Source organism: Phaenicophaeus curvirostris, chromosome 20 (genome assembly GCF_032191515.1).
Source record: "Phaenicophaeus curvirostris isolate KB17595 chromosome 20, BPBGC_Pcur_1.0, whole genome shotgun sequence".
In the NCBI taxonomy this organism is placed as follows: Eukaryota; Metazoa; Chordata; class Aves; order Cuculiformes; family Cuculidae; genus Phaenicophaeus; species Phaenicophaeus curvirostris.
Genome location: NC_091411.1, coordinates 8,005,728 through 8,029,267, shown reverse-complemented (window position 1 = coordinate 8,029,267; position 23,540 = coordinate 8,005,728). Strand labels below are relative to the sequence as shown.

The 23,540-nt window shown below is 46.0% G+C and overlaps 1 protein-coding gene across 2 annotated transcripts in view; it reads right to left on the bottom strand.

The window, feature by feature from the left end:
- Nucleotides 1-2,565: 2,565 nt before the first annotated feature.
- Nucleotides 2,566-23,540, bottom strand: part of ABL1 (ABL proto-oncogene 1, non-receptor tyrosine kinase) — an 81,754-nt gene continuing 60,779 nt past the window's right edge. For both annotated transcript variants that reach the window (XM_069873176.1, XM_069873177.1), the window contains exons 4-11: nucleotides 19,010-19,282; nucleotides 14,927-15,011; nucleotides 14,386-14,563; nucleotides 12,061-12,245; nucleotides 9,825-9,977; nucleotides 9,161-9,250; nucleotides 8,669-8,833; nucleotides 2,566-6,274 (exon numbers count right to left, since the gene is read on the bottom strand). In XM_069873176.1, coding sequence (XP_069729277.1) covers nucleotides 4,578-6,274; nucleotides 8,669-8,833; nucleotides 9,161-9,250; nucleotides 9,825-9,977; nucleotides 12,061-12,245; nucleotides 14,386-14,563; nucleotides 14,927-15,011; nucleotides 19,010-19,282 — 2,826 coding nt within the window. In that variant the 3' untranslated portion in view covers nucleotides 2,566-4,577. The remainder of the gene's footprint in view (nucleotides 6,275-8,668; nucleotides 8,834-9,160; nucleotides 9,251-9,824; nucleotides 9,978-12,060; nucleotides 12,246-14,385; nucleotides 14,564-14,926; nucleotides 15,012-19,009; nucleotides 19,283-23,540) is intronic.

Sequence of the window (23,540 nt, the reverse complement as noted above, 5' to 3'; positions counted from 1 at the left end):
GCCAATGGCATCTTGGCTTGGATCAGAAACGGTGTGACCAGCAGGTCCAGGGAGGTTCTTCTCCCTCTGGACTCGGCACTGGTGAGACCGCTCCTCGAATCCTGGGGTCAGTTCTGGGCCCCTCACCACAAGGAGGATGTTGAGGCTCTGGAGCGAGTCCAGAGAAGAGCAACGAAGCTGGTGAAGGGGCTGGAGAAGAAGAGGAGCGGCTGAGAGAGCTGGGGGTGTTTAGCCTGGAGAAGAGGAGGCTGAGGGGAGACCTCATTGCTCTCTACAACTCCCTGAAAGGAGGTTGTGGAGAGGAGGGAGCTGGGCTCTTCTCCCAAGTGACAGGGGACAGGACGAGAGGGAATGGCCTCAAGCTCTGCCAGGGAAGGTTCAGGCTGGACATTAGGAAAAACTTTTTCATAGGAAGGGTCATTGGGCACTGGCAGAGGCTGCCCAGGGAGGGGGTTGAGTCACCTTCCCTGGAGGGGTTTAAGGGACGGGTGGACCAGGTACTGAGGGACATGGTTTAGTGATTGATGGGAATGGTTGGACTCAATGATCCGGTGGGTCTCTTCCAACCTGGTGATTCTATGATTCTTTGATTCAGTCCCAGGGAGGACAGTTCTGAGCCCAGCCTAAACAATCTATTGACTTGCAGGACTGTCCTCAACCCCACAGCATCAACACCAACTGGAGAAGGAGGTTGATTCAGGAGGCAGACCAGGGCTCACTCTCAGACCAGGAGCCTGCTTTTAGATGCACGTGTGACGCCAGGAACCCTTTCTTCAGAGGTGACACAGAGCTTAGGTGTTTTTTTTCCTCTCTTTTCAGTCGTGAAAGGATTAATGTCAAACAAGGAAGAGGCTGTCAGTTGGCCTCGATCATCCCCGGGGGCAGGCAGCGCTGCAACGCACCTGAGAGCCGCTGCTCCAGCAGCATCGCTGCGAGACAGGCTGCCACAAGCATCGCTGCGAGACAGGCTGCCACACCAGCCTACCTTTAATGTTCCTTTTCCAGAAAAGAAGTGAGTGTAAAAAGCCAGCCACATTTTACATCTTGTGACAGGCAACTTCTCAACAAAAGGCAAGATGACATTAAAGGAAAATTTAAAAAGAGTGAACATGGTAATTTCAAAGACATGAAAACCAAAACAAAAACACAAACACAGCTATTTTTCCCCCAGAGCACTCTCACTTTCAAGCTCAATAGCCTTGAAAATTGAAGCAATCAAACTGTTAAATGCATCGATCTGTTAAATCAACTCCTACTGTACTCAGCTAAATTTAGCCTTTAATCCCCTTTCTTTCATTCCCAGCACTGCAGATCCCAGGGCCTTTCCCCAGCCAGGTCAGCCAGCCTCTGCCTTCCCACGACACCACAGGCTGGTCCAGAAGCCAGCAGAGATGGAGATAACCAGGAGTGATTGACTTCAGGATAGGTGCAGCCTCTCCATCTTCCCTCAGCCCACAGCTGTTCACCATACTCAAGACTTCGTGCTAGAGATATACTCAAAGAGCAGCCTGGACCTTGATTTCTGTCAAGGGTCATCATAACAAAACCATCAGGAACCCCTTGTAGCTCTGCATGTCCATTCACCGGACACCACCACCTCGCTGAAGGGTAGCCTGTGCCTTGCCAAGTACAGGCTTTAATTTATACTTAAATTTATACATTTATACATTTACTTTAATTTATACAATTATACTTGCCAGCAGCATCCTCCTGCTCCTCTTCTTCACGCTCGTTGAGAAGCAGCTCGATGCAACCGCTGCCACAGCCGGACCAGGTTTCCAACGAGCCTTGTTCTCATGGCCCATGAGGGAGCAGTTCCCCACACCAGGGCAGATTCCAGGAGGGACTCATTGAGGGGATTAGAAATTGGATGAACTGGTTTATAAACCTAAAAGACCATGAAGCAACTACGTGACACCATCTGCCCTTGTTTTCTTCTCATCCTTTTCTGCTCTTTACATCTTCTCCTATCAAGGCTGCTTCGTACCTGGATACATCCCCCCTCCCCAAGACTTGCTCAGAAAGCTGAACGTAGTCCAAAAGCAGAAAATATAGACTTTTGGAAACAGCATTATTTTCAGTTTTCAGACAGAAAACCTGTGCGGTGAGCACTGCAGCCACACAGCATGGCAGCATCTCCAAGGAGAGGAGCAGGAAGCTCTTTGTTTTGGGTCTGTTGCCTCAGCCAGCAAACAACTAGAAATGACAAAGGGAGAGGCTGGAATTGTCTGAGGAGAAACTCACGGGTTGTTTCATAGCAGAGGAGGAAGAAACAACAGCAGCTGACTTACAGAACACAAACAATTAACAGGAAGAAAAGTTGGAAGTCAAATATCTGATTTAAAATTCATCGAAGACAACAGCAAAGCTTCAAAAGAGGAGATGACACAGAGTTTATTCTGTGCAACTTTCCTGACTTTCCAGAGCTAGATCTGGATGTGAAAAGGTGCTGCTACTTGACTCTGACAACCCCATGAGCCACCCAAAGAGGGAAACCCTCTTTTTTTGGATGCAGAGTCTATGAAGACACAACTGGGTTTGAAAAACCTCACTAAGACAAACATGGGTTTTCCTCAACATTGATTTATTTTTAAATATACTACGCAAGAGAGACTGGAATAAAAAATAAATCAAAAAAAAAAAGAAAGATAGAGAAAGAGAGGAGGAAGTATCGAAAGCCGTGTACAGAAACAATCTGTACTGGACCAAATTACAGGGGAAACAACCCCCTTAAGTATCACAGAGATGAAGGACAGAGCTATGTACACACTGTAAAAAAGACAAGTCTACAAAAGTGTGTAATAACGAGATACAAATGTATAATATAGTGGCACAATATGTTATCAAAGTAAAAACAGTACCTCCAGAAAAGAGAAAGTCCAAGGGTTGGGGTTTTTTTCCTTTTCCTTACATTTTTAAAGGCAGCTGGTGGCGTAAGTGTGTATTTTCTTTTGAACATCTGTCATGTGTTAAGTCATGGCTGTTTGTGAGGGCGAGGAGTTGCGTGAACACACATGAGTGAACTACTAGAAATCATATACAAAACAAACAGTTCCAAAGAGAACAGAATAAAATACAATTGAAGGCAATTAGTGTTAAAGATACACGAGAGGGGTCACAAGAGTTACAGGGGAACAGGACATGGAAAATGCTTCTTTTCTCTTGTTTGGAACTGTTAAGAGGAGTTAAATTGCACTGTTAATAGCCCTAAACCTTGTTCTTCCACTACTGTCACAAGTCACAGTTAGTTCCCAGTCATGTTGCATTAGTTGGGAAGGTCACAGGACCTTGGAAAGGAAGGCCAGGAGTCCTGCTGTCAGCGTTTTGTGGCAGTTTCCTCAGGAGCTGCACCCAAGAGAAGCGTCTGCAGTCTTCACAGATCCTTGCTTGATGCTGGATGGAACCACATTGGCATGAAGGTAGTGACGGTTTTTACCCCAGAGTACTGGCATCCGAGCTCTCCATGGGGAGTTAGCGCTGGCACGGAACAGGGGGCACCCCAGCCCTGCCAAAGCACAGGAGGGCAGAAGCCAGGCCCATCTCCACTCACAGAACAAAAAGCTGGATTTTCAACTACAGAAACAGCAGTTCTCGCTCATTTGCTACGTGCAAGCTCAGCTGAAATGACTGCTGGCAGCACCATGGTGCCTCTGAACTCATCCTCCCGCTGCACTCCTCCTGCCTGTCAGGGAGCGAATGCCTTGCTCAGCTCCAACCCGCTGCTCCCAGACCTGCTCTGCAACCCTCCACCCCAAACCTCAGCCCAATCGATGTTAGGTATCACAAGAGAGTGACAGCCATGTCCTCCTTCAGACCTTCTCCAGCCCTTTTTGGCTACCAAGGGAGATCTGCAAACACGCTCCTGTGCCACTGCATCAGCAGGTGCTTTCTGCAGCGCTTTGAACCCAAGCGATCCATTTGGGCTGAACCCAAGCAATTCATTCAGGCTCATCAACACTGAGAAATCGCTGTAAACACAGATAGGAAGGCCAAGCAGGTAGAATCAGAAGAAGAATTTGGGTAAACACCACTTGTAGCATTCTGTCATTAAAAACCCCTTACATTAACAAGCACCTAATCAGGTAAATGTCAGCCTCGGGACAGGGACATATGCTGCAGCTCTCCCAGGAAACGCCATGGGTGTATTGCTATTCACTCATCCTTGTGTACAGTGGGGCAGAGGAAGGGGATGAAAATGCAGTGGGAAGTCCTCTGAGGAGGATGGCATCTCAGTGCCCGTCAGTCTGGCTTTAGTTCTAATGGTCCATCCAGAACAATAAAATATTAATAAGAAGGCATGGTGTGACATCAGCATTTAGACTCGTAGTCCACAAGGCAAGAACTCCACAGATAAGGACGATTGCGAGTATATGAAACACAGGGGAACTGAGTTAAGAGGGTGGAAAGTGCCTCTTGAACACAGCCCTGCTCTTTGGAGCTGGGACATCCATTCACAGTCTGTGTCTTTTGCACAGCCCTAACCTGAACGCCCCCGTCCTTTCTCAGTCCACAAGTTACTCTCTCCACAGTCGGCTTTGGCCCTTTGTGATATATTTTTCTTTTTAACCTGGTTTCTGCTACCTCTGAACAATGTCGCTGATTTCTTTCACTGAACTGAGAAGTTTGCTAAAGTCCTGGGTGGCTGCAGGACCACTGCTGGCTGTGGCTGGACAGATCTGAAGCTCCCGTAGGTTATTCTCCAGCTTATTGATGGCCTCCCGAAAGGCGAATTTATTCCTCATCTGCTGAATGGAGTCCACATAGCTCACACAGAAGGTGTAGAGGTTCTTGCCGGCCTCCAAGACAGCACTGTGGCTTGCCATTTGTTCAGAGTTCTTGCTGATGGCGATCCGTAGGGCCTCAGTGCTTTCCAGCACCACTCCTTTAGTGATGGTGCCACTGGCAATCCTCTCTGGGGGCTGCCTGGTCTTCCGCAGCGAGACCCTGGTGGAAATGAGAGGGATGAAGGCTGTAGATGACGGTTGGTCCCCGCCTGGGGCAGAGGGTACAGATGAGGAAGAGGCAGCTGGGGTTGCTGTGCTCATCAGCAGTTTCGCAGACGACTGTGGCTTTGGTACGGAGGGGATCCCCAGCTTTTTCACACCTTCCCCTGACTGGTTTGGCTTGACAGCATCACTGCTCGCAGCATCTCCAACCTGAGTCAACTGTTTGGATTTCGGCCCAGACACCACATCTGCTGCTGCTTCATGGCTGGGACTGTGAGATACTTTCCCAGCCTTGCCAACAGAGGAGGAAGACAGTGGAAGCGGAGGGGCCGGTTTCAGCTTGGATAACTTCCCTTTGTCCTTCCCTACCGACTCTGAGGTCTGCTTGAGCCTCCTCAGTCGTGGCTCCTCAGAGGAAGCCTTGCTGGCGCCCGCAAACCCAGCAGGGTTGGGCTTGGCAGCAGAACCTTGGTCCATGGTCACAGTGGTACCTAAGGCACTGGATTTGACTCCATCGTCCTTGTGGAGCACACTGGAGGAAGGAGAGGCAGCAGGTTGCCTACGGCCAAGTTTTGGCGTCAGAGTGGGAGGGCTGGAGCCAGGGCTGGACTCTGCATCTTTGAACACATCATCAGTGGTCTCTTCATTTTTCTTAAGCAGCCGCAGAGGAGGGGTCACTGTTCCCCTGACGGCAACGTCAGTCTTGGCCTCGTTTGCCCTCTTCCGAGGCAGTGCGGGCTTTTCACTTTTGTGTCCCCCAAAAGTGGAGGAATCAAACTGGCGTCCCGTGGACTGCAAGTCCCGAGGCAGAGTCACAGATTTCCACTCTGTGTCCTTTGCTCCGTGGGGGACACAGGAGGCTGAGCAGGATCTTAAGAAACGCTTGCTGGAGTTAGAACTACTCTCCTCTTCACCAGCCACCCCCCGACTGCTGCTCATCGTGCTGGACTTCTTCCGTAAATGGGGAGATAAAAATCCAGAGTTCCCAGCGACAACCCCATTGGTGACACCAGCCCCATTGCTTGGGCTCTGAAACTTGGAGGGGTCGGCTGCATCCGGGGGAGGCGCAGGGAAAGCTCCGTTGCCATCCCTGCACTCCTCCTCCCCACCCGCTCTGCGGTCTGAGTGGCCGTCCATCTCTCTGAAGGAACTGCTCCGTTTCGGAGGGGTTGGTGCAGTTTTCTTCTTCTTCTTGATAAGGGCACTGAAGAGGTTGTGCTTTTTGTCTTTTGGAAGCAGCCTCTCATCTTCATTCAAACCGCTCTCCAGGGCCACCCTCTCCTTCCGAGGGAGCAAGGGAGAAATAGCAGGTTCATGATCCAGAGGGTCTGCAAGGGAAAGAAGAGTCTACTGAGCATTGTTTCAATGGCCAGAATAATTGGATTTCTTCCACAATCAAACTACAGCAACACCTCCAAAAGGTTCATGTTCCATAAAGAGAGACAAATTCAGACCAGAAGTAAAGCCAGTACAGTCACACACATGCCTGGACAGAACATGGTCCCTCATCCTGCATACCTTCATTTCCAAGGTGGCCTCTACGAGACTTTGCTACCAAACTACTTTCCCTGTAGGCTTCCCATTTAAACAGTGACATACAAACACAAAATATTTAAGTTCAAGTTCTCACCCTCACATCTAGAGACCTGTCTGAACTTCACATTGTGAAGAAGATAAATATTAAGAGGCTTTTTCTTTAGTTCCTATGCTGTCGCTGTCTTTTGAACAGCTGACCCTCTGAATTAATAAGAGATCTCTGTAACCCACTACCAGCCCCAGTCTCCTTGTTCATTTACTTTCTGAACTCCTAACCTCTTTTCTGATGTCATCCTTCGTGGGGAATGGAGATAACATTTTCACGACCAGAAATCAAGATGCCCTTTGGCAGCTGAACGCCTCAAGTCAAACCATCACGAAGTTGGCCAGCTTTGTACGATAATGGAGGGAAGCAGTGGTAACAACCTCCTTTGGCAGCACGGCTCCAGAAGGAAATGATGGGGTGACCCTTTCTCCACTTACAAGAGGTATTTAAAAATGAATAGCGGCTTATAATAAATTTATACGGAGTCCTGAAGGTCTCTGTTTTTGATTGACAAGGGGGCTCATTCCCAGGCCCAGCACTCAGATGGCATTCTAATTCAAAGCAGGAATGCCTTCAGGGCAGCATATACATTTACAGCTCCAGTAGGCAGTAATAAGGGAGATGAAGCACAGTCTTCAGGGAAAAGGAAGATGCTTCTTAGTCACATATCGGCAATCATGATGCTGTGGGCAGGATTTTGGTAGAGGAAGGGATTTTGGTTGAGGAGACAGAATTTGAAGAATGATAGTTTATACTTTGAGAAGACAGCACGCTTCTAGAGGACCATGTGCAGATAAACCACTCTCACACAACAACTTCTGGGGACCTGGACAACCAGAAGAGCTCTCATAGCACAGGGCCTTCCTGTGTCTGGACACAGCGGAGCTGCGCAGACCCAGAGAGAACCACCAGCTTGCACTGAGGAGCAGCTTCCAGTTGCTGGCCTTGCTATAGAAACGCGGATAATTGCAGGGGAAACTGCAATATAGCTTTAATGTGAAATATTTTCAATAAAGAGTGAAATGATTCCCAGCATAATGTTAAAATTGTATTATTCCTGCTGCACTTGGATCTCTCAAAGCCCTTAAGTATTTAAATGAAGTTATTTTACTTCAAAGCTGGTAATACTAGGCAATTATATTTCCTACATATGGTAAATAACCTCCCTTCCTAACTTTCTTTTTCCAACATTTTACATCTTCTCTTTTTTCCCCCTTTTTGTCTAGATGTACATCTGCTACTGAAACATGTACTGCTAAGTGAATTTGACATTACACAGGAAAGGTCAGTCACATGAATGGTTAGAGAAGGCACTCTCTACAGGAGCTGGGAAAAACCACTGTACGCTGTTTTACCTTATTATTTTTCACACAAACTAGATACAAATCTACTGTATACGTTCAGCGCTTTACCACTGCTTTAACTACCTCAGAATGCAAGGTACATTGTTGCAAAAACTGATTGAAAGAGGGTTTAACTTCATGGAAGACTCTGTAAATACCTCCTTGTCCCTTGCTGAAATTATATTTGGTACCTGCCAAGAGTAATACTCTTCAGTGCTGCAAGCACAAACCTGCGAGGATGGAACAGTGAAGAACCCTCCCTTATGGGGCTTCTAAACCCAAGCAATCGTCCTGCTTTAAATTATGCAGTGTGGTAGTGTAAAGTGGCTTGAACACAGCAGATTACCCAGCACTCAGATGCACCAGGAGACCCCACTGATAGCTCCTGCCAGGGAATGGGAAGAGGATATGATCAGAGAGCTCTGTGCTCAGGCTCTGGTCTATAGGGAGCTGCAAGCAACAGCCATTAAGTTAAAAGAACTCCTAAGGCTTCCCTAAGCAACAGCGGGTGTAGTGCCAGCCCCTCAACCAGTTAAGGACTCACACTCCCAGCTGCTGTGAGTGTGTGTGTGTATCTGGTCCCAAGATTAACAACCTGCCTTTGCACAAAACAATAAAAGGAGCTCTGAACCCAGGAAAGCAAACTCAGCAGTCTGTCACCCAGAAACATAATGCTGGTACAGAAAGCTGGCACTGTTATTAGGCACAGCTCTTCCTAGGTGAAGACCTGGAGCTGGACTTGTATTTTGTTTTCCTCTGTATTTCCTGAAGGAATAATGACTTTAATTAAAACCTACCACATTCTCCCTGGCCTCGAGCATGTGTAGTCTCCAAGCCCTCATTGGCGTCTTTGCTTTCAGCAGCTCTCCTCGACGTTCGTGTTTTGGTTGGCAACTCTGGGGCCTGGAGGAAATTGCTCACTACACTCTTCATGCCCTTCTTTCCCAATTCCTTCTCCACCTCTGCAATGCACAGAAGAAAAACAATCACTGCAATCAACAGAAGAGAAAAACTATTGTGCTGTTCAGAGCACAAAAGAAAAGTGAACGATGCAAGACAGTTTCCTTGAGGCTGCTCAGCCATTTGGCCCTCTAAAAATCAAGGGTGTGCCCACAAGCAGGAAAATCCCACGTGTAAACCCCTCTCTGGTTTCTACACCATTCACACAGGCTTTATAACCCAGGACTGAGTTTCACTGCAAAGCAGCCTGTGAGCAATGTGCACTTACAGATGCAGTTGGCCCTTTTCCCATGCCCACAACTGCTGGTCCGAGAGGGACCCAGACCTACCATCCGATATGCTGGATTCCTGAAACATCGTTTCAAAGGCCTGATGGATCTCAGCAAAGGAGGGTCTATCGGAAGGGCTCCACTGCCAGCCTGAAAAAACAGCACCACAGCACTCAGCACTTCCCACCAGCATTAGACATTCCGTACGCTGCACCGGGAGGAGCTAGCTATCGCAGTTCCTTTTCTATACAATGGGCAAGATAAAATAATGACGTGGAAACCTCATTTGAGGGGTGTTGGGTATCTGCAACCACCACTGAGCCAAAGTAATGCTGGAAAAAAAAACATATCGCACTAAGGCACGTATTGAAAGGCCCCAGTGAAGAGTAGCAGTCCCTTAAGAAGCCTAATGAAGCTCCTGCTTCATCCTTACAGCACAAGCTCGTCTTTAAATTGTCAGAAAAAAAAAAAGAGACATAGAAACCGTTGAGCTGAATAACAAATCCTTCCCTCGGGTCTATGTGCTCCCAGTAGAGAAGAATGGCTGGTTTCATAGCGCATTCATCCTCTGGGGAAAGTAGTTTTAACCAAACACTTCTATGCAGTCTTGTACCTTCACTGGAACTGGCAGGGGGTCTCCTGCACCTCGCTATACGTGGCCAGACCCTGCACTTTTACACTTGAGAGCCAAAAAGCAGCATCTGCAGGGCTGAGGAACACTTACATGCTCTCATGAGCTCATAAACTTTCTCAGGACAGCCTTCGGGGCGCTCCATGCGGTAATCTTTCTCCAGCAGCTCATAGACTTGAGACAGGTCAATCCCAGGGTAAGGGGACATGCCATAGGTCGCAATTTCCCACAGCAGAACGCCAAAGGCTGCAGGAGAGGGAAGAAAAGGGAAAAAAAAAAATCAATAAGCTTTGTTTTCATCTTAAATTTGAGAGGCTGTTTAGCGGGAGTAGTCACTAAACGGTGCTGCACACTTAAACCAGCTCTGGGTGGCTCAGATCCCATACTCAGCAGCAGCTTAAATGTTAAAGAAGCGTAACAAGGCTCTTCGTCAGCAGAGACAAGTCTCCTGCGATATGACAGGGTAGAATTAGACTAATTTTCAATGTATCAGTTGTCTCAAACCTGAACGCCTTGAGATCCTTCAAGTCCTATTAAAGCCACAATTAAGAGACTTCACAGTGGATTAGCTGAAACCGTTTTCCTGCTGCACTGCAGTCTCTCCCTCAATTTGACAGCTCCTCTCATCTGCAACCTCTCCTTAGAGGACTCGCACATTTTAATAGCTTGGTGTTTTTGGGGCACCCTTGTTTAGCTGCAGCGTGGTCTAGAGGGAAAACCTGGGAGACAGCAGTGAGAGGGAAGTTTCAGCAGTTGCTGCCAACAAGACAGGGAGAAGGTGAGACATTTTGGTCCCAAGGAGAGCTGAACAGGAAAAGGGAGAGCACAAATCCAGTCCTGAAACAGGAGAGGCATTCAAGTCCAGAAGTCAGTGGGGATGCAGGTCAGCACCAGGGTCAAGCAGCAAATGCAGGAGTCGGGCTGGCAGAACAGACCCAACACCAGTTCGACAACCTGCACGTAATTAGTTCAGTCACCCTATTCTGTTCTTAACCTGAAGAGAAAGCGATTACAATTCTGCATAAGTAAGGAAATCACATCACATTACATGGTAACACCACCAAGGGCAATTTACATTAGACATTTCTGTGCACAATTTTCTTTGATTGCTGTCTTGAGGCAGTGAGGGGAAAGCGTCTGAACTCTGGCGTGCCCAGCAGCAGCCATGGCCCCCGGGGACGGCCAGCTCGCTCTAATCAGATCCTCAAGTCCACTGCTCTGACTCTCGCTACACAAGGTTACATTAACGCTAATTAAAGATACCAATACTCCCTTTGGATCTGTCCTCCCTGAGCACTCCACTCTTTAAACACAACAGGGATTCTGGAGCCACCACAGCAACACAGCAGCATCCTTGAGCGTGGCAGCTAACAAAACCACCACGTGCAAGTCTAAAGCAGAAGAAACTCCTCGGTCAGCAATCACGTACTTCTTGGGAGGCTGTTTGGGGTTTTCCTCCCCATCTATAAAACATTTTGAATCAGCCATCTACCTAAAAGGTTCTTCAAAATAAAGCCTTTCTCTGCACAGTTTCCCCAAAACTCCAGAAACCGCATTGCTGCGACACTGCTGTCTGTTGGTTTATAAATAGAAGATGCTCAGGACGTTTTCCAAGTGCCTTTGGGACCACATCCCACCACCTTCTATCTCATGTCACTGGGCACATTTGAGAATTTGACCAACAGCAACGGCAGAGATAGAGAACCCAGAGAAAGGCTGATAAAAAGTACAATGAGATTTTCTGTGGTCAGATTTGATAGGATGCAGCTCCACTTAGCTAAGCCTATTCTTATCACCAGCACCTCAAGGCTCTTCAATAACCATTTGTCATCAAATTTTCCCTCTGTTTCTCCTCATCTCGTTCCAACGATTATTCTTTTAAAATGCAGGAAGACAAGCTTGGAGCTATCACTCGACTGACACAGGCATAGGTTTTTTTAACATAAAATGAACTAGATTCTCATTTTCCTCCCTGAAGTAGTTAGAAAGTTCCTGTCTATACAACGCATCGCTTCACAGTCCCGGCCAAGGCTCTACCAAGGCATCAGTGCCCTCCAGCCCCATTTCAAACATTTCTATCAATGCTACAGTACCCTTTATTTTCATACTTGCCAACAATTCCAACATACAAAGCCAGGTCGGCAGCCTCAGTGCTCCGCTCAAAGATTGACTTAGCAGAGATTAGTTCCTGCACTCCGACAAGCTCAGAGAATAGTATGGCTCAAACCAAGGAACACGCTCCCTCCTAAAATGTTTCACAATGTCCTCATTTCACAGCACTGGAAAAGAAGGCTATAACCTGCATTAATTCATACATGCAAATTCTTACCCCAGACGTCAGATTTGATGGAGAATTTGTTGTAGGCCAGGCTCTCCGGCGCAGTCCACTTGATGGGGAATTTTGCTCCAGCATGGGCAGTGTACGTGTCACCCGTCATCAGCCGGCTCAGGCCAAAGTCTGCCACCTTCACCAAGTGGTTCTCCCCTACAAGGCAGTTTCTGGCAGCAAGATCCCTAAAAATAAGAACAAAAATAGGCAATGAGAAGCCTTTACCATCTCGCTTTCAGCGGCAGCAAGGAAACCTGCTGTTCCCGAAGAAACCTAGGCCTGTGTGTGATTATTTTGATCAGAGTATTAGACAGAAATCATGTAGTTACACGCATACAGGTTAGAGGGAAAGTTATTTTCTGTTCCGGCTCTGTAAGACTGTCATCCAAACTTTTTTTTTTTCTAATTCGCAGTGAGAGCTCCAAGAAGCCCCCTCACTGTCAATAAAAGCTGCCACCCTCAGGATAAAAATAATGTAAAGAAAATGTCACTGCTCAAGTTATCAATAGCTGAGGACGAGCTCTGAATAAACCAAGTCTCAGTGCCTCGCTTCTTGCCCACCTCTCCAGCACTTCGGTCACTCCAGCCAACAGCAGGCACCCTCTGGAGCTACTTTTCCATCCCCTGCTCAAGCACCACATCAAGCTCCCAGATACACTCTTCCTTCTCCCAAGACACCACAATTTACAACTCAACTTTTTTATACCAAGTTTTGGCCTTTTCAAACCCATTCCAGCCTCTGTAACCGCTACTTATATTTTTAGAAGACTGGACAACAAGCAAATTAAGATTTTCCTCCACATTTTTTCACCTGCTTCCACCCTGGCAGATGAGAGATGAGCACATTGCACTCGCCACTTCCCTACCTCATACGTGCACCCTCAGAAACACTTGACGAGTATAAAAATGTACAGTGCAGAAGGACATTTCTCCTAATACTAGGTTTCATTAAAAACACTTTTCCAGATTATGTCACATTGAACTCAAAATTGATTCTAGCAGAAAGCTCAAGTGAGATCTTTAGATAGGAGTCAGACGCTGCTCTTTCTTTTGCTTGTTCTGCTCAGAATAAATTAAAAGAGAGTACGTCTTACCAGATGCCCATTAAATTTTCACAGTGTTTTTGACTGTACTTTCTTATCAATGCTGATTACTACAATGTGTGTCTAAATAAAAGCTCCTCTTCATAATCAAATTCCTCTTCCTTCCTGATCCATTAAATAAGGTCCCAGCCCAGCATTTGAATCTATGGATGTGAATTGTGACAACACTCTTAAAATAATTGGGTAGGTGGGTATGGGGGTGGCTGATAAGGAAAAACGCTACAATTTATTGTAGATAAATGGGTCATCAAAAATAAGAGGAAATTAAATGAACGGGAGTGCACAAAAATGGGACTCACACAAAGCAGTTTCTAAAGTTCACTTCCCGCTGGCTAAAGGGATGAAATACTTTCAACAGAGCAAATCAAAGGCTGGAAATTTTAATTTGCAGCATCACCATTCACTTTATTGACTGACGGAAGCATTTAAACGGGCCTTTCAGGCAGCAAAGGTGATGCATGACTTAGAGGAGCACCTAGAACTTTACACACAATCTTCATATTTGTCTCTATGAAAAAACATGTGCTAATTTCATATTCCGGTTAATTGGGCAGGAAAGGTCACACTACGGCACAGAGAGCATCTTATATAAAGCGCTGTGACTCTCCAACCTTCGTGCAGGATGTGTCATTATATTGCTAGGAGGCCATTTCCACGGATCAAGAATGCAAAGCTCCAGCCATAATTGCAGCACACTTAAAGGTCAGAGTCTCTGAGACTTTTAAGACTGCGGAGATGCTTATTAAAGTGAGTATGCATTCTGGACAATAGTGGGAAACAATCCCTACTGAGGGCAGGAAAAAAATTGAAGCAGACAACAAAGAACATGGGATAAGAAGTGCTAAGAGCATGGCTTTGCTGTGAGCATCTGCACGAATCCACCAGCATCAGCTACAGCTGTTTTTAATGGTGTTAGAATCAAGGAAGAGCAGTGGCTTATCTGGTCCATTAAGAGCCTGTTACTTTGGGAAGCATTTACATTCAAGACCCTTGTCAAAATATAAAAGTACTGATATGATTTTCACCTGCATCTGCTTCAAAGGTAAGAGAAATACGCAGAGAAAAACAATTAGGAAGCCATCCTATAGCCAGGTTAATGTACTGCATCAGAATACGATGCACTGGTGTGGTAAATATAGGACACCAACTGCCCCTGAGGTCAATACTGTGACAATCTGAAAAACAGGAAAATAAAATCAGGGGTGCTCAGTGTCCTTCCTACCTGTGAATGAAGTTTTTCTTCTCCAGGTACTCCATGGCTGAGGAGATCTGAGTTGCCATGTACAGCAGCACCACAGCATTCACCTCCTGTCGGTTACACTCACGCAGATAATCAAGCAGGTTCCCATATGTCATGAACTCCGTAATGATGTAGAACGGAGGTTCCCGAGTGCACACCCCTAGGGACCGACAGATAGTTTACACCGAACATTTGCGAATATCAGTCAATCTTCAGGTTTTGTCCTCTAGGGCAACTTATACCTCTAGAAGGCAGAAAGAGAGGGCTCACAGAAGGAATGAGTTCTGCTTGGAATTGGTTAATAGAGGGTTTTAATTTCCTGCTTTGGGCTCTGGCAACTTAAACATTAGGGAGACGAGATCATTAAAAACCATGTATTACTGGTACAAATTGTGAATTCTGCCAGACAATAAGTGTCTGTATTTAAAGCCTTGGTATGGTAAGCAGCTTATCTGCTCCTTAACATCCATATCACTGCACAAGGGTTTAGTTCAAATCCCTCTGCTTGGTATTTATCACTTACCTAATAATTGCACCAAGTTCGGATGCTTGATCTCCTTCATTACCGCGGCTTCTTTCAAGAACTCTTCCACCTCCATGGTATCCTCCTGCAGAACAATGGAAAAGCTTTGGCAAGGACGGCGTGCACAAAGGAGGAACAGAGTTCTGTACAAGGACACAAAAAGAACTGCAAACTGACAACATAAGTCACAGTTCTTTCAAGGTAATTTTTTCCTGTAGCCATATCACAATGCCAGGGAGTTGGGGACATGGGGGTTTTGTAGGATTCTTAAAAAAAAAAAGTGTTTTTATCATTCTTATTCTAACGGAGGTTTTTGGGACAAGAAAATCCATATCCCTTTTGTGAAGGGCCTCTCGCAGGGCCACTCAGGCGATGAAAAGGAAAAACGTGCTTGTTCCTAATAGAAAAAAAAGGTAACAAGAAATAAAAAGCACAGAGAAGAAAAGAAACAAGAATGCACATAAAAGAAAGGACACACCACAATCAAAGGCTTGAGCAGCTGCTGAAATGTGGGTCCCTGGTCTTACTGGGAAGGAGCAAGAAGTCCCCCTTGCAGACAAGGAGGCACGACCGATGGCAGCCTCTCCATCACCGAGAGCCCGAGGTGCCACAGATTTCATTCCTGGCATTTAGAGCCTGACCCAGGACGTAACCGTTCTGGGCAGACGTGTCACTATCTATTTGTTTTACGCCATAAACTTGCTTGGCACAACACAAAATCAAGGAGGATACAATCTTGCTCCAAAGACATATTTTCTGAAGTAAATATGCCCGAAATGGCCGGGAGGTCATTTCAAAGTGGTGCAAAAATACAGATCTATTCCTAAAGCAATGTTTCTTTCTATATCCATATTTTCTTTTTCCATTGGTGGATTAATGTTGACAGGCTACATGGATGAAGTGTTTTAAGGAAGGATTGGAAAGGATTTACTGCTGCTGGTGAGAATGATAACAGTGGGCTGCCGCTGCGAGATCCAGCCAGCGCTCTGCTTTGCAGCGAGGAACAAGAACCTTTTTCAAAGTGTTTCATTCAATCATTTCCTATTCCTTGCCAATTAGCTTGATTGGCAGCTGTGATTTGCTGAACACACTCTGTCAAAACTAATAGCCCAAAGGTCCTTGTGAGTAGAACCTTAAACTGTTTTCTCTGGCAAAGGAAATCGGATTCAGAATCCAGGTTGCAAAATTACCCTAAACACGCATTTACCTTATGCACACTACAAACTGGGAAAGGTTGTTCCTCTGCAGTGCTGTGCCACCATTCTAAATCTCTTCCCTCTCAGCAACCAAATTTAAAAGGATGGGGACATACAGAGAACTACCCTAACAATGATCTGCCTGAAAATCTGATCTCATGCAAAGGACCAGGCTTAACCAGCTTCCATCTTCCAGCATTTGAAATCATGGGAGAAATAAACTTGCTCTGACCATACAGCATTTTCCTAGCAGAGCACAGGATCGTGGCATTTTTTAATATAAAACACAGGCTTCTCTGCTGGGGAAAAAAAATAAAAAGAAAAAGGAAAAACTAAAGCAGAGGCATTGTTACAGGATGCAGAGTTGAGGTGAGCAGCAAGACGTGCTGAGAAGACTAGCTCGCAAGATCTCAGCCACTAAATGGTCCCTGCAAGGAACAAGCTTTGGCCACAGTCACAACAGGAGCATTCAGTCCCACCACATGCAGGTTACAAAGCTCCATGCCGGTCACTGCAGCCCCTGCCCACCTCGCAGAATGGTTTGGGTTGGAAGGGACCTTAAAGACCATGCAGTTCCAACCCCCTGGGACACCTCCACTGCATCAGGTTGCTCCAAGCCCCATCCAACCTGGCCTGGAACACCTCCATCCACGACTTCCCTGGGCAACCTCATGCTCCTGCCACCAACATCAGATATGAAACGCAAATTCAGAGTATGTCGTGTTATGGTACCAGAGCCCTATAAGCATTGATGTATCCTGGACAACATGCTGAGCTCCCAGTGATGTATTGTAAGGGGAATCATCCAAGCACCAAAACATTTCTAGCATTTCACATTCAATGCCGCTGAGGAACAGCACGTGCTGCTCCAGCTGCTGTCTTGTGCGATTTTAATGTTTTGTGCCAGCTATAGGCAACCTTCAGGTACCTGATAGAAAACTGAACAACAAAGGGGTATTTGTAAGCATCGCTGCTCAAAAAGAAGCTGGAACAATGTTTTTTTCCTGTTTTAGTTGTCCCTCCCCTCTGCCTTTCTTACAGAGACACCTGGAGTAGACGGGGAAGGAAGAAGAGGAGCCATAAGAAGTTTTGAAAAATATTCTCTCAGAGGAAAATAGCGTGAGTCATTTGAACGTTGTGCAAGAAGCTGCGGAGGGCTTGTTTTCCCCAGCAGAACTGGGATATAAATGTGATTTAAAAATGTTTCTAAAATCTTTGAAGAAAGCTATAATCCACCTGTCAGGCAGCAGACTGATGGATTTAAGGAAGGTGGATTATAAATTTGCTTTTAAGGATGGGTTTAGTGTGCATAATTGCAGGTTGGAGTGTTTCTCAACTCTCTTCCTTTGGTTATTCTCACATTCCCCAGTGGAACATGCTGCTTCATACCACATTATGAACCACTTTTAGTCATGTTTCATTAAATATTTATTTGAGATATTTCAAACAGTGACGGTCTCTATTAAGGTTTCTCTTTATGCACAAACAGATTTTATGAGATAACACGCAATTTGCCTTTGTTGATGGATTTTAGAGAGAAGAGAATGAAAGCGACAACTACAGTTTGGAGCAAAAGGAGAAAACTGAAGGAGCCAGGTATCCTCATGCTGCAATCAGAGACAGAAAATGAGATCTCACAGCAAACAACGTTCCTGGAAACAACTGATCTCCCCTGTTCATGATTAACAGGCGTTTTATTCAACCCAGTCACATCCCAGCTCCACCTGCACTGCTCCTGTGTAAGCCCTGAGGTCCCCAGTGCCACGGATCCGAGCAGGGATAACACTAGGTGTCACTCACTCCCTGTGCGAGGAGGCACTTGGACTCTCCTCAGCTGGGGAGCAGCAACAGGAATGTCCAGAGTACAGAAAAGGCCAAAATGAAAATACTTTCTGCAACCATAGCAACCCAGAAATACTGAGGCAGCTGCTGCTCCGAGCGTAAGGAAGAAACATTTTCCCCAAATCAAGGAAAAGGCTCTTCCCCTGACACTAAGGCATCCACACAGTTCTCTCCACTTCAAAATTTCCATTGCAAAAAGACCAAAAAGAAACAAACAAAGAACTCGGTTCTGTTTGTTTTCTGCAAGCCCGAACCACAGCCCCACTGGAGGAGAGAGAACATGGTGTCAAGTTAGCATAAACTCTGATTAAGCAATCCAATGCAATGTGTGTGGATGGTGCCAGGAGATCTCAAGACGCTTTTATAAACATAAATGAATTAAGCAATGACCTTATGAACTCACAGAGCATTATTTGCATTTCAAGAGACAAGGAAACCAAGACACACAAATCAGGGAGCAGAGCCAGAAACAGAACTGATTATCCAGTTCCTCATTAATTTTAATATATTTTGGCTTGGGTACACTTTTTGCTCCTCTTGTATCTTTTGATAAAAAGCAGCTGTGAACAATTGCACAAGACTTCCAGGTACACAGGGAGCTTGACTTTTGGGACAGATGCTGCATAAGACAGAAAATCAAAACATCAAAAGCCTCCCTGAAGTACAGCCTTTGAATTTTTTGATCTGACTCACAATCCACAATCCTGCTTGTGCTGGTGTGCTTACCTATGAACAGCTCACCTTCGCCACACCCTGAACACGAGACATCACAGCACTATTTACTTTTCTAAGGTTTCATCCCTTCTGAAATTAAAATTGTGCTGTTACCATCCTCCTTTGCTTAGCTACAAGCATTTCAGGTATCATGTAAAACCACAATAGGATGAAGCTCTGTCAATAAAACTCTACTCCAAGCCTAGAGCACAGAAAGGAAGAGCCAGCCCTGATCGAAACTGTCCAACTGTAGCTGAGGACAAGCAGCCTGCCTGAACTTGGCTCCTGCTCAAAGCAGACGAATGGGAACTCTCAGAGACTCAAGTCCTACCTTTAGCGTCTTCACAGCCACTGTGAGGTTGTACTTCTTCCAGACTCCTTCATACACCTCTCCATACTGCCCTCCGCCAAGCTTGTGCTTCATCGTGATGTCAGTTCGCTCTATCTCCCACTTATCGTAGTTGGGAGACACGCCATAAATTGTGGGCTTATTGCGTTTGGGCGCCGGGTAGTGCAAAGTGGTGATGAGCCCATCTGCGACAGTCGAATGGTGATGGACCAACTCTGCCAAGGTGTTGAAGCGGCTCTCTGAAGAGACGTACAGCTAGGGACCAAAGAGAGAAAGATCTTTCACGTAACGCACTTCGTATGTAGAAATCACATCATAAAACTGTGAAAGCAAAGTGTTGTATCGCTTCTACTCAATCTGCAGCACTATGAGCTCCACGAGCTCCCAGAGCGGAGAACAGTCAACACTTACATAGGAAATGCATGGATTCGGGAGCAAATACATGCACTTCGCTGAAACTGTGAAAGGAACGACTGCAGACAGCACTGTATTGGTATGGTGTTGCTTGAAATGTCTTTTTTTCAAAGGGCTGGTCAGTGGAGACTGTGGGATTGCAGGGTTATCAGCCTTGGTGTCTTGAATCCATTATCGCTGTTTGGATTATGAAATTTCACCTGCCTACGTTTTCCTTTAAGTAAACCGATGCCTTCCCTGCTTTTGGCCTAAGCTCCTGCACATTATTTTGCATGAAGTTAGACAGCCAGGCTGCTCCGTTCTTGTGACAGGCACTGATCAATAATACAGAAGTAAAATCATTACTACTGAAGGAGAACCCGCTGTGAGGGACGATAACCCATATTTGTTACCTTTTAACATTTATGCAGAAGATCCATTTTAAGCTTAAAAGCCTACTGAAGACGACGGCCAAGTGACTCCCTGCCATTAGAGCTCTGGATTTCCAGGTTTTGCACCCAAGCCCAGCTGTCTGCTGGCAAGATTACAAAAGCTAGAGATTTAACTTTAAAGTAAGTGATGCCAATAACACCTGAAGGAGAAAGCTTTGTATCAAAGTGCAACAGCCTATGTTGGATGCAGCACATGGAAGCTGAAGAACTCCATTTTCTCACAAAGGACCAAGGTCTGGCCAGGGACAACTGTGAAGGAAGAGCAGCCACACAGATTCATGTCTAGTCCACACACTATGAAACTGGTGTGATGCACCAGCCCTACTGTGCACACCACATACCAATAGCTATGCTCCAACTTCCCAAACGCTTCTGACTCGCTGGATATGCACTCTGACATTTTGTGTGTGCAGGGGCCATCTGTGTGGGATTTCGGGAGGCTGGGAAGTTGATAGGGGTGCCAGGCATCCAGAAATCCCAGACTTGCAGTCAAATTCTTCTTCCATGTAGACAGAATTTTTGAATAGAAAAAGAAAATGAATCTGTGAAGCTCCAGCAATGAGCAAACTTGTCCAACAGAAAGTGGTGATGCATTTGCAAGAGAAAAAAAGAAGTGTTTGCAGGGAGGATAAAAAACACCCTCAAGCCTGAGTAGAGCCTTTGGACCAGACACTGGGAATTTCTGCACAGATGCTCCTCCTTTGCAGGGATCTGTTTACTACACCAAACCCAAAATGAGAATGAGAGGCACTGGAGAAGACCAAATATTCTGAAGAATATAAGAACACAGACACCACATAGAAGAAAAGGCGACTGAAAAGAGAAGCCATGTTATCCAAGTGTAGTCAGAGTGACAAACCAAAGTCCTCTACCCCTCAGCATCCTGCTTGCCCATAACCACACTTCAGTTTCTGCGAATAAGCTGCGTCCTCATGTACGTATGGTAATTGTTATGGTCAGAACAGGCAGAACCTGCCAATCAGTGTTTGTCATGGACTAATTTGAAAGAGCTGCAGGAAGGTAAAATGTTCAGCTCAGGAACAGAGGGAAAAATAAGCCCAGACATGAACAACCCCACAGATCAGTCACAGCCAGGCCGGACTAATGCAAGGTGTGGGGCGTCCACTAGCTTTCAAGTTATGGCTCCAGTAACAGAATGATGCCCCTATAAAGTTTCTAGGAAGGGAATCTCATAGAGGATTTAGCATCCAAAAAAGGGGACTATGCTGTAGAAACTTACCTCTACAGCATTGCAAAATTACAGTCCCAGGTTCAACAGGCATTTCCAAGCAACAGCACCTGGGCTTTGGGGACTGGGAGAAGCAGCACAGTGGCCAACCTGTCTGTAAGCCATCTGAACAAAACCCATGCCATTAATCACTCTGGTGACAAACTGCACGCTTCGGGGGAAAGGAAGGTTTGAGGCACTGGACTGAAGAAAGCCACTTTCCCTTCACTCTTGCTTTTCTTTTGCTGCAGCTGCTGGTAACAAAACTCCTGTGGAAACTTTATAGCTAAAAAATAAAAGCATCCTCCTGAGAAGCATGTTCTCACCTGCTATCAAAATGAGCAGGATATTATTCTGGTAAAGTAACCAGGCCAAATCTCACTTCAACACTACGTTAAGAAAACAATCAACCAACCTTCCATGGTCAAAGACGTAAAATCACCTTAAAACCTGATGTTCTGAAAACAAACAAGTGACAACATAAAAAAGGCTTTTACTGCTGCATGACTTGGACCACCAAGCATCAGGCAGTGTAACCACAATTTTTAACAAGTTGTACCTGTTTGAGAATGACTTGCAGAACTGGCAGGGGTACTAGCAGTTCTCATGTGTTACACTGAGCACTAAAACACAAACGTGTGGATATGAATCCCCGGATCACTTGGAAGTATCAGAGAAGCACAATGAAGGAAGCTGCCAATGCTTTTCTGCTGAGTTGTATTTAATGACCTCAAAACCCCATGAAAATTAGAGATATCTGTATTTTATGTGACAGATTACATGATCTTGTTACAGGTGAGAATGAAGTTAAATAAATGGCCTAAGGTTTAAAGGGAAATCTGTAGTAGAATGGGGAGCAGAACTCAGGATCATCCTGTCCAGACCACAAGAAAACTCCCCATGCCTTAACCCACACAAAGCTTTCCATTTACATTAAAAATCCTACATCTACCCACTGGATGTGCTCATTCTGTAGGCAGTTCTGCTAACCTCTCAGTGATTACATCCCAACACTGACTCCTGGAGGCCTTACTTCCCATCACCAGCACAACTGGAAATCAGAGTTCGAATCGTCATCGGGAATTTGCAGCACGTATCCCAAGAAGTTGAAGCAAGGAGCAGCTATAAACAGCACACTGCTGGTGCAGCCCAGCAAGCACATAGACGCTGGCCATTCACTGCAACCTCCCTTCTCCGCTGGCCCCGAATGCTGAGCCTTAACTCAAGCCACTTGCTGGATAACTTCCCCCAGGAAAACTGCCTCCTGCTGCCAACTGTACTCGTACAGAGGTAAGAGACTAGCGTTCCTGCACTGCGTGAGGTTATGCAGGGACTCACACAGTTTGCTTTCCTGGCTGTGCTGCTGACACATTATTTGGGCAATTTTTCCACATCGGAAGTCAAACCACAACTGCTCCTGTTCCAAGGGGCTCTGCTTGATCATCTACAGCTTCTGCCACCAGACCACGTCTCATTTTCTGGTTGGTATTTTATAAGCATGGTTGAACTGGCCCACGCTAACACCCTGGGTGGGCATCCTTAACCTGATGGGATTCACCCTCCCCAGTCAGCAGACAAAACTGAACATCCACAGAAAAAAATCCACAAAGGTCCATGATACAGGAGCGGGTCTGCATCCAGCTCAGCTACAGGAGGCTCAAAGAGATTCAAGAAGGACAAATGTCCTGTGTCCTTGATGCTGAGGACAGCAGGATTTTAAGAACTGGCTGGACATAATGCTGTTTATGCAGTTGCGTTACTCGACAGGAGGCTTTGCCTCAAGTCTTATCAAGTCAGGAAACCCAAGTCCTTTGTACCATGGAAGTGGTTTACCAGGAGATCAGCGGCACCATGCCAGCCAAATCAAGAACAGTCACTTTTAATCCTTTTCATAAAAAACAAAAACAAGCAACAAATCAAAACATTACAAGGTGGTCTGGAAGAATACGACCCATTAAACTGGGAAATAAAGAAACATTCACTCAGATGCTGAAGCCCAATGCATTCACTGTGAACAGAGGTAAACTTACAACATTACAACTCTCCGATCTTCCTAATCCCTTAGGTTTCCCTCAAGGAAAAAGCTTGGGTGAGGCTGTGATGCACGGCACACTTCTGTGCCGAGCAGCAGTTGCTCCGCACATTCCTCTAATGCCTCTTTCTCCCGACAGCGTGTTCTCTCGGTCACAGGGTATGATCCCACTGAAGCCATTCATCCTCACTGCAGCACTTGCAGATGTTAAACTCCCTGGACAGGCTGACTAATGATACAGCCGGCTGGGAAGGCCTCAGGTGCTCAGGGAGCTGAAGGTAAGCGCTTTCCTTCACTCTGCTACAAAGCGAGTAATAGAGTGCGACACAAGCGGCCTAAAGCAGGGAACCTGCTCCAGCAGTCTCCATTTCACAGAGGGAAAAGTCAGGATATTAGGCGTTTCTCTTC